Genomic DNA, 10,787 nt, shown 5'->3' on the forward strand with positions numbered 1-10,787 from the left:
TGTTGAACATGTACATAATTTACACCTTTTGGATATCCATAAAACGCGAACACGCTTTTATTCGATTTTTCATTACGACTAGTCTTACGTCGTCTTTTTTTTACGTTAGTTAGGAGTATTTTTTAAATAATTTTTTGTTTGAAGTTGGACTTAATTCAGGTGTTTTCTGGTAAAATTTAACCGGTGGTTCCAAAAATCGACCATTAGAGGCCAGAAACCCTTTAACTACTGCTCTTGTTTGTTTTTTGTCGCATTTCTCCATTGAGAAACTGATTAGGAACGTTTTTTTTAAGAATTCCAGGCAAATTTTGCCGTTTTGGAACGAAAACTGTGCTGTTGAATTCTGGAAAGCTTCGAACTGCTGTCGACATCAGGGATTCTTTGGCAAATTCACAAACTTGGGTGCGAAAATGCGCTTTGCAAGATTATCGCAATTGTTACTTAAATGATTGTTAACATCGTGCTATCATCGGAGAATTTTTGGCAACTTTTTATGTATGGTCACTGCGCTTTTAAAGCTTGGTTAAGCCTAGATCTGGACTCTCTTGAATAATTATCAGGATTTTTATTGTGTGGTTAATCAGGTTACATTAGGATTATTTTTCTTCGCAATTTGTACTTCAACATCTATAGCTCTTGATATTAACACACTGTTAGGTGCTGAACCGGAACCGAAATATTTTATTTCGGTTCTGCTTGTAACGTTTGAATTTTAGAGAAACAATTATTTGTGAGGACCAACCGACTTTTCAATCGAAAAGAACAAACACCATACGTGTATACACTATTTTTAAAATTCTTTTAGTTTTTCGATCACCAATAAAGAAACATTTGAAACAGAAATTGGAAATTATTTTCTAAACCGGAACGGAACAGTTATTTTGTTTCGGTCCGGGTTCTTGCTCGCCACGGTATTTTCTTTCTGTAGCTGCGATCCTTTTGTCTAGTTTACTTCAGAGCAATAGAACTCGTTCAATTGCAACCTCTGGACTACATTAAATAGTGTAATCTTTGTAATTTGAACATCTTTCGAGTATTTTCGGTCAAGCAATATTTTACTCGACTCTTCAATAGCATTAGGGCTTTCCGTAGGGGAGCATTTAAGAAATAAAACTCGTTGAACCCAAATGAGATTTTATTCCTGATATGCGAACTACAAAATCTCCTTCATAACGTTTGATTTCACAGTGGAAAGTATATGTATGTACGCTAGATAAACGGGCGTGCATAAAACAAAATCGAAACTCGACTCAGTTTTCCTCTAAAATTCAACTATTAATCGACAATTCAAATTAGGTAAAGCCAATGAAACAATGACCGACATTCGAACACGTCGAAGATGTTCCAGAATATGAATTTCTGATCGGTAGTAAGTGACAATCGCCTGGAACAGCCTCAACGAAACATAGTACTAAAACATGGCGAAAACACTTGGAATAGAGCCGCGGACAGCAAGCCCTGATGCAACAACTCGCAAACGGCATTTGAGCTAAACTTATTCACTATCATAAGGGATCAGTCTTCATTTTCACACTAAAAGGACTATTGTCAAACATCGCTTCGAAATTTACGCAGGTTCACTTCAGCTGCTGACGAAACTCATTCTATTTCGATTTTAATCAGCAGCAAAGTGAAAACTTCCTATAAAATGAGCGGTAACAACCATGGCACAAGCAAAACGAAACACGTAAGCCTTCCGCAGTCATTAGCACCATCTCAATACTTTCACACGCCAACTTACATCTGCTTGCTTACTGGACAGAAATCAGACCTGGAAAGAACAAATGAGGATACAAAAATCTGGGCGCGTTTACTACACACCCTGGATATGCGGAATTGCGTTTGAAGTTGAAAATGCGGAAAGGATTTGGACAATGGGTTTGAACAGACCAGAGATTGATTGATTTTTCAAATGACTTTAGGTGTATTGATGCCCCAAAATAAAAAAAATCCTACTTGTTCACAATACTAAGCCAGCAAGCAAAAGGGTTTCACTGAGGAAATATTAACTGAGTTGTTTGCACTGGTTAGTGAGGTTTAAGAATTTTGCCGGTGTATTCATTACAAATTAATCGGAAAAACTGTTAAGAGCTGTTAAACCCTTTTGCATTCCTGATATCCTAATGGTTATTTATTTCAATTTAAAACTAGTTTGCTGAATATCTGGCTGTCCGCATTAGCGCGCCGAATTCGTAAAGGCAAAAAAACAAGCTCAAAATTAATTAATTAATTAATATACTCAGCAAACTTCGCCGTTTTCACAATTAAAACAATCGATAACTTTCCACGTGAACTTAAAAGAAAACAACACGTATAGGCCTACGTATCATGTTATGGGAAACCTTATCGCACTAAATAAAAATTTTCAAAAATATATACTTACAATCTTACATACAAAATAACGAGCATACGTCTTACATACTAAGTTGCATACAGCCTTGAATACGCTGTGGGGTTCGGATCAAACTATGTTTCAATTTCGAGTGAATAAAATAGGCTAGTTTTCCGATATGTTGGTAAAAAAATCTACCCAAAAGGTATCTGGAATGTTTCCCGTTTCGAAACCGACGCTCCCACAGCAAAATATCACATACATACGAGGAATCGATAATTATAATCCGCTACAATTATAATTACGTTTACATTGGAAAGGTTTCTTTTCTACTTACATTAACATTATTTATGTAATAATTGATTTAAAAAACTAATGGAATTCACTTTTTTGGCAACGTTTTAGAAACCTTTCCAAATCACAGATTCTTTAGTTCTTATAATCTAGCCCTCCCCAAGCCGTCGCTTTACCAGAAAGCGACAGCTTTTTGATTGGTTCACACATTGTGCCAGAAATATAAAGGACTTGGCATGTAAAATTATCTATAAAAAATGAAATTTTCCTGGACTCATTAAAATTCACTGGTCACATAAAATATGGTGTACTTATAGGGAGATAACCAAATGTATCAAGCCACAAATATACCATTTATTGTAGAAACCAACGCAATTTAACAAATTGCAGTGGTCGCTAAAATTACTGGTTGGTTTTATAACAAAGTAAGGCACCTCCCTTGTTCAGGAGAATCGCTAGAATGTGCTATCACATTATGACTCTAAAAAATTCATGGTTGCATTTTCAGCTTTTTGTACCGGTAAGCCACATTCTAGTTTTCAAACATAAATTATCAACCAGACGTCCAGAAGGCATTCAACAATTAACTAATCAGTAAAAATCCTCTAATTTCTGACACACAACTACCCACCCACCCAGACAAGGCACGATCGAGCCTTGAACCAAAAAACTTTCATCAACACTTACCATCGACTTTTCAAATCATCACGCCACGAGCAGAACTTTTCTCACCTTTCTTCACCATTCATATGTCCTGATTTGAATCGTTACATACTTAATGGAACTCAGGAAGCTTAAATAATGAAACTTTCAATCCAAATTCCTCGCAGCACCGACCCAGACGCATTCACTATCAAAGATTTCAATTTAGTACTGGATCGATTTAGGCCCAAAATAACGACCAGCACCGTGCGTTTGATTTTCATAAATATATAAGCGCAGCGTCGGTAAGAATCGCTTTTTTGAGCCAGAAAGATGGAGCAAAAATGAAAGTATCAACTACTCGTTTTGCCTTGAACAACATTTAAACGCTCGCAAGTATTTAAACAGTTTTACTAAAGCAGCATTTACTAATAATATAGTGTAAAGTATATAAGGTAACAAAACAGTTGGCAGTTGGACTATTCTTACAATTGTTCTTTAGGCGCACGAAATTGGTGGAGGTGAATACATTTGCAATTTTTTTTAATCATCAATTTGTAAAAATAGCCGAACATTCGTTGCAATTTTGTTCAATTCAAAACGATCCTAGAAATATAATTTAGTAAAAACTGCGCGTTTTATTCGGTTCCAAAAATTGTACGAAAGAATAAAATCAGTTCTACTTAAAAACGCGCAATTTTTCCCGTTCGGACATTCGAAGAAGCGATTTGACTTCCATGTTCATGCGAAACCTTGAAATTAATTAAAACTAAACGTTTTTACGACACATTTGAGTCACTCGCGGCACACTAAACCAAGGCAAAGTACTAAACTGGTACTAAATCATAGTACTGCCCATCGACCACGTGCTCAGAAGTATTCCGTGAGTAGCCAGCGTTTGTTAATGGATATTGGGCGTGGCTCCTATGGAATCTGGAAGTTTAAACATACATTTATAAAGACATACTTTCGCGTTCCTTGCCTGAAAGTGGTGCCGAGTGGTAGCTTGCAAAACGTCAGGGAAAAAAATTATTTAACGATGGTCTAAAGCCAGAAACTCACCAGTTTTGAAACCAACAAGTTGTGGGTTGAGCAAAGTTTGTTTATTATTTCATAGTCGGATCAACCAGGTAATCAAAACTAATTTAATGTTGAAAAATAAAGCATTCAAATAAACTTTATTAATTGTTAAAAAACACGCTCTTCGAAAAACAAAACGCAAATATCTGAAATAGTCCAAGGAACTACCTTTTGGATCCCAACGACCATAAACACTTCCAGCATCGTTCATTCGGTGAAAATAAGTCGTACTTTTGCTTGTCGTAAACACCAAGATGATGATAAAATAAACACAAATTCTTCGCTTTCAATCGTCCAACAGTTTCAAGCACTCGCTCAAAATAGCCAGTCATGCATTGGCGCTGGTTAACAATTACACACACACACACACAAAACTTACAATTCCCGTCCATCAATAAAATTTGTGTTGAATCTCGACAACCTTCCTGCACAGAAACAGTACGGGTTACGTTAAAACTTATTGTCAAGAAATAATTTTTCACCATCAAGAGTGAATGTTTAGTTGAATCTCTAGATTCAGCGACTTACCAACTGGCTGCCGGCGCCGTTGGGGCTTGTACGGAATTCATTTTTAATTTCCTAAGTTCCTTAGTTGCCCAGGATGCCAATGTTTTGGTGCGAGATACTCTCGATCTTCTACCTTGTGCCAACATTTCGTTAATCGGCTCCAGATCCAGCAGGGGTAACATCGGTGCTCCAAAGCCCGAGCAAAGATCACCCACGATTCCTTTAACAATATAAGAACACACATTAGAAAATGGCTCATTTCATAGTCAAATAAATATAAATGCTTGAAAATATTTCACGAGTACTTACCAGCAGCTACTGCTATGGTTCCATCAGAATGGTCGGTATCTTGAGCAACAACTGTGATAAATTGCACGATAAATGGTATATGCGGCTCCAGCAGAGCTGCGTCTGGGGACGGAGTTGGACCATCGCCTTTCAATCCTTGAATAATGCCAGTGTAAGCATCTAACACCCCTTCACGCAAATCGTTCAAGTAATCCACCATATCGAAATCAGAGCGATCCACCTGCAAATAGAAATGTGTTTAAAAAAATGACCAGTTTCCATTGATATGTTCTTACTTGTGCTTGGGAAGCCTGAACTAAAGTAGCAAGAACCACCTCCAAGTACTTCTGGAACTCTGAGCCAATGCTAAGGACGATGTCTCCAAAAACTGAGAGAATCTGCGGCTTGACGCTGCGATGAACCGTCGGTTCTCCCAAGTTTTCTAGCAACAAGGTCATTATTTCATCGCAGTACGGAAGCGTCTTCAATTTGAGAGCTCTGAAAATGTCTCCTGTCAGCCCAACGGCAGTTCCGCACACCTAGAAATCAAATAAAAAAATGCACTCCTCCCTTTTTGACGAGAAATAATGTTGAAACGCGCTCCTATTTTTTAGAATCTTTATCATGTGTACCATGTTTTCAGCAAAGATCCTTCAACAAGTCGTGATTGAAAGAAACATAGCAAAAACATGTTTTATGTATGTCTCACCTGACGCTCAGAGGTAAATGGATAGTTACCCCCAAGTAACACTGAGACAAAAATAGATGAGCATTAGGCTAAACCGCCTACCTGATACTCCTGATGATTTTTCAAGCCAAGATACAAAAAGGGCTTAAACGCATCCATGTATTTGAGAAAATTCTCCCCCAGCAGTTCGACCAGAGTGCCCACAGCCATCAGAGCATCCTCTTGAACGCCGCCGCTCTTGTTGGAGTTGAACATCGTTAAAAGAGCAGTCATCACCTAGACAAACACGTTTAGTGATCTCCCAAGAATACTGCTTGGCATAGTAAACTTACGGCATCGGAAATTTGGGGCGCATCCTCTGGAGTGACTTTCCGAAGGACAGATTGCAATGTGCCACACAAGAGCGATTGTAGATCGTTGTACTGAGAGCGGTCGCTGTGGCTGCTTATGTGCGACTCCATTTGCAGAACCTGCATAAAACATGAACATTGATATGCGAGCTGTAAGACGGATAAAAAAACTCACTTGCTGCAGTCGCTCCATGATGACCATGGTTGTTTTCTGCACAGTAACGTAGCAATCTTTGGGAGAATTCTTCACCATTTCCATCAAAGCCTCGTAGGCAGCAGGACGTAGATTTGCTTGCGCGCCGTCGGGCCTGTCCGTGGTTTCCAGCAATCTAAAGAACTTTTATTGCAGCTTTCAAATCAAATAAGCCTGAATTTGCATACCTTTGTACAATGAACTCGAAGTACTGCGACAAACAGTAGGTTTCTGGTGTAGTATCATCTCCACCGGCAATTTCGTTGCTTGCAGCTTCGTATGCCGACTCAGCCAAACCTAATCAGCACATATAAAAAAGACGAACGACAAAACACGCAGATCGAGTTTACCTGAGAATGCCCAGCAGACATTGGCAGCAACTCGGGGCTCGGCCTTTAGACCAGTAATTAAGCTTTCTAGAAGTGGCTTCAAAAAGGTTTCGCTTATCGCAGCTTCAGGAATAACTTCGCAGATTCTGCCAAAGGTCCATGCAGCTGTATCACGCACTATAACGCTGCTGTCGTACATCCGTTCGATAAGAGTGGGCATCGCCTGCTCTACCAACGGTTTTAGTGTGGCGTTTTCCAATCCGCCCAGAATAGAGCCGAAAGCCATCAGTGAGGCATCGCGGAATCTCCAATTCTCAGATCTAATATTGTCTGGAAACAGAAATATTTAATTTGAGTATAGATGAATTTCCTTGTCTTGCTCACCTTTAATGAAAGGCAGAACGTGAGGAACGATCTCGTCTTCACAACACGTAGCAAGCAACATGATACATACTCCCGCCGCCTTGCTGGGGTTCCAATCGTCTTCATCGTCTCCCCCGTCTTGTTTCGTCAGTTTTTCTAGCAAGATTGGCATGATGTATTGAAGAGCCCCTTTGGCATAATGTCGAGACACCCTGAAACCCGATTAACATTAATTTGTCATCAACAAAGCCAAGTGGAGTTCAGTACCTTGATGGCGGTCTGCCACATTCTTGAGCTTCACTATCTTCAATGGCTAAGTCCACTTCTTCGTCGCTGACGTTGGACCAAAACTCTATGCCCTGAAACAGAAACCGTCATATCAAAATGTACAAATTGACTTGAAACTGCCGGTAAAATCACCTGCAAAGCAACTGCATCGTTGTCCGACTTCATTGCTTCTAAAGTGATTGGAAATAGGGCTACCGCCATATAGGGTTCCATATGCTGATAGTAGAGAGACATTATTTTAACTAAGCATTCCAAGGCAGTGACCTGAAAAAGAAATGCACAATTTATGGAAGAAAGCCAATATAGGCGCAAAAAGGTTCAATAGTTTAATTGGTTGAAGTGTAGCATTTACCTTGATTTGCGTGTCTGGTGACTGAGTGGCTTCACATACGATTTCCATGATGTAGTTTCTTTCGTTTGGCTGATCGAAATTGGCCTTTGTAAATTCTAGAGAATTGAGGAGCGCTCGCGTGGCAGCCAATCGCACATGATTGCTCTGTTCTGTAACTCGCATGCCATGAACAATGGCTGTTAAAATATCGCTGGCTTGTGAGACTAGAACATCTGAATCAATTTCCTGCAGAAATTTTTGTTATTAATTACTGTCGCTATTAATCAATGTGTTAATACGCACCGAACAGATGTATCCGATGGTTTCTAAAGACGCCTCTTTTTGCTCTTCAGATGTGGCGTTGATAACGTTACTGACCAGAGTGGCGATCAAGTCCGGCCACTGTCGCTGCGGCAGCTCAGTTACAGCAATATAGGCGACGCATTGAGCTGAAGAGGAGGGCCGGTTACTTTCCGAACCGAGAGCCCCAATAACCTGGAAGTGTTTACTTGCTTTAGATCCTTGTTTTTTGCGCTTTGTTTGCCGCTTACATTCTTTTTGATATAATCCCGAATGTCTTCGGGAAAAGCCAGCCACCTCTGTTGGTACAGTTGTTTGGTGGTTTCATCTTTGGCGGTTAGTTGATTTTTGAGCTGTAGCCCTGCAGCCATTCGCGCAACCGGACTGTTGCTACCATGTCGTAGAATGTCGGACAGCGTCTTGATAAAGCCCAATAAATTGGTTGTTGCTGCTTGTTCCAAGAAGGCAGACGCTTGATCTTGGTCATTTTTATCTGAAACACAGTTTTACGTTGAATTTACCAAACAATCACGTTTAATTGTCAGTTGAATTCAGCTACCAAATAAAAAGTTCTGGTCCTTTTTGTACCAAGACGCCCAAAGCGGCTGAACTCGGTTGCTTCATCAAAACCTGACTCACACATAGGAACAAATTCACAGCGAGCTTCATTAAAATCAATCATCCATTATCCGGATATTTAAAAAATGATATATTTTTGAAGAACTTTGACCACCAATAGCAGAAGAGCCGGATATTTATGTGGCATCAAAAACGGGAATTGGGTGTTGTGTGACCAAAGAAAAAAGTTGTAGTTGTGGAAGACGGCCGTTAATTAGCCGGTAATGATTGAATACATCCAAATGCATTGTGAGGTGGCTGTTTTCAACAGTTTGCATGTTATAAGTGAACCTTGCGAAGTTTCAGCGATTTTTTCGGGTGGAGTAGAATTCTCGGATGTTTGGCTCCAACTGGTTTGTAATGGAAAAGACACAACAGTTTTAGTTTTATTGATATTAGGAGCAGAAAACGGGATACTTATTAAACCCGTGCAGCAGCACCAGGTGTCGAACGTTCAGCATGTTTTCATATGAACCTTGAACAGAGCTTTGCTTGCACCGTTTGTGGAGAACGAAATGAGTTCTCTGCTGTGCAAACTTGTAAGAACATGGGCCGAGAACAAGGTGCAGTTGGACTAAACATCCAGTAACCTCGATGGGGCTCCTTTGAGACCCAAATAGGCCAATGACCTTAACTGCATAGAAGGTTATCTCGTTCGATTGACAAATCCAAATCCACCATTGCAATAATGGCAATTCGCATGAATCATGTGCGTTTCGTCCGGATAAACAAGGGTAAAAATGACACGAACGATAATTGGCACCTTGAACAGATCGAGGCGTTTTAACGGCACTTACCGGGCGACACCGTCTTTTCCAAGACCTGTATGAGTTGGATGGTTTCTTGTTGCATCGTTCTAGTGTCCCACTTGTCTTGGTAGATGTGCAATTTGAGTTTCACTGGCACTTTTCAGTTAATATGCCGGCTTACACCACATGTAAGATGATTCAACAGCAGAGCTTTTGCGGGAAGGAATCGAACGTGTATTCCTACGCTTAATTTGACAGATCCGGTCGTTCGAATTATTGCAACCGATTTTTCGAACAATCACCACCGCGTTGTCATTGTATGTCAAACGCACGTTGATTTCGGGTTGGTTATTGCATGAGGTTTTTCACGTTTTGCACCTGGAAAGGGGTGTATTTTCCTAGTAATTCGCAATTACCTATCGGCACTATCTTGTTCGGCGGAGGTCGATTTACCGTTAAACCCAGTGTCAGAATGGTGACTTGTCACTCGTGGCAACTGCTTTATCGGCAACTTCAAATCTATCAGGTTGTGTAACCGGTCGAAACCATAGATGGTGCTGGCTGGCAACGGCAGATGTTTTCTTTCCGAACATCATTTATTGGACTTAATAATTAATTTTTTGACTAGTGTGGCGTTCTATCACTGGAAAATTTTAAAAATTTGCTCTCTATTGGTTAACTATCCCGAACTAACAACGGTTTTCAACCGAAGAAAAACAGATTAAAACTGCATCTTTTTTCCAAATCGGCTCAAGTTAGGTCCAACTAAAACACTATTTTCCTGTGGTTGGTCGTGTATCTTGGCCTGTTTTGCGTTTTTAAAGCACATGTAATATAATGTATTTTCCAGATTTAAATTAAAACGCTCACTTAAAACAGTAACATTCCGAGAATTTGCTTTTGCAAAGCGTTTTATGGCAATATCTTCGAATGTTTCGCAAAAATCAGCAAATTGTCTATAAAACGAACATGAAAAAAGCTCCCAGTTTATTTGTCGATGATCATAAGAGTTCAAGATGCGCTTTCAACTTTGTTATTAATTATTAGTTTAAATCGAGTCGTTGTTGCCTCAAATTTTTGATTAAAAGTCGTGCGTTTGCATATTATTTTGACAAAAATAAGCTAAACACAGACAGATAAACATTTAAGCCGTATTTCTTAAACCATTGGGAGTTGCAAACATTTCACAGGAATTATTTTTGCGTGAAACTACCACCCTTAGTAGAGTCGATCAAATCGCAAACACTTCGGCGGACAACCTGCATAATGGAAAAAGTTATTATTCCTTTTTAAACGTTTTATACTAAGATGTCTGTTAGATTTGTTTGGAATAATGAATCAAAGCCAATCCTGTTTGCTTTTTGCTGCTGTTCCAATATCGTTGCCAAAGCGAAAAAAGCAAGTAAACAAGCGGGTCGCGCTAGAAGTATCTTGC

General features: G+C 39.5%; 1 protein-coding gene across 2 annotated transcripts; it reads right to left on the bottom strand.

Annotated features, from left to right (window-relative positions):
• Nucleotides 1-1,122: 1,122 nt before the first annotated feature.
• Nucleotides 1,123-9,681, bottom strand: LOC109539861 (importin subunit beta). Of its 2 annotated transcripts, XM_019907916.2 has the most exons (17): nt 9,401-9,681; nt 8,237-8,478; nt 7,989-8,180; nt 7,707-7,931; nt 7,487-7,618; nt 7,334-7,425; nt 7,088-7,278; nt 6,725-7,033; nt 6,563-6,671; nt 6,357-6,510; nt 6,164-6,301; nt 5,934-6,107; nt 5,440-5,682; nt 5,165-5,384; nt 4,877-5,075; nt 4,728-4,773; nt 1,123-4,201 (listed from the first exon to the last, which is right to left on the bottom strand). In XM_019907916.2, exons 1-16 carry the CDS (start codon nt 9,453-9,455, stop codon nt 4,740-4,742), a joined length of 2,709 nt encoding a protein of 902 aa, XP_019763475.1. In that variant the 5' UTR covers nt 9,456-9,681; the 3' UTR covers nt 1,123-4,201; nt 4,728-4,739. The 2 variants fall into 2 exon arrangements, with proteins under 2 accessions (XP_019763475.1, XP_019763476.1); XM_019907917.2 differs by lacking the exon at nt 4,728-4,773 and having other exon boundaries at nt 9,401-9,680.
• Nucleotides 9,682-10,787: the final 1,106 nt, after the last annotated feature.

This window comes from Dendroctonus ponderosae, unplaced genomic scaffold (genome assembly GCF_020466585.1).
Source record: "Dendroctonus ponderosae isolate FM_Combo_2020 unplaced genomic scaffold, Dpon_F_20191213v2 Dpon_F_20191213_3, whole genome shotgun sequence".
NCBI classification, from domain to species: Eukaryota; Metazoa; Arthropoda; class Insecta; order Coleoptera; family Curculionidae; genus Dendroctonus; species Dendroctonus ponderosae.

Coding starts and splice junctions, on each gene's coding strand:
- LOC109539861 (XM_019907916.2), bottom strand. CDS start 9,455: ATGCAACAAGAAACCATCCAACTCATACAGGTCTTGGAAAAGACGGTG. Junction 8,181..8,236: donor GGGATTATATCAAAAAGAAT/GTAAGCGGCAAA, acceptor AAACACTTCCAG/GTTATTGGGGCTCTCGGTTC. Junction 7,932..7,988: donor CCATCGGATACATCTGTTCG/GTGCGTATTAAC, acceptor AAATTTCTGCAG/GAAATTGATTCAGATGTTCT.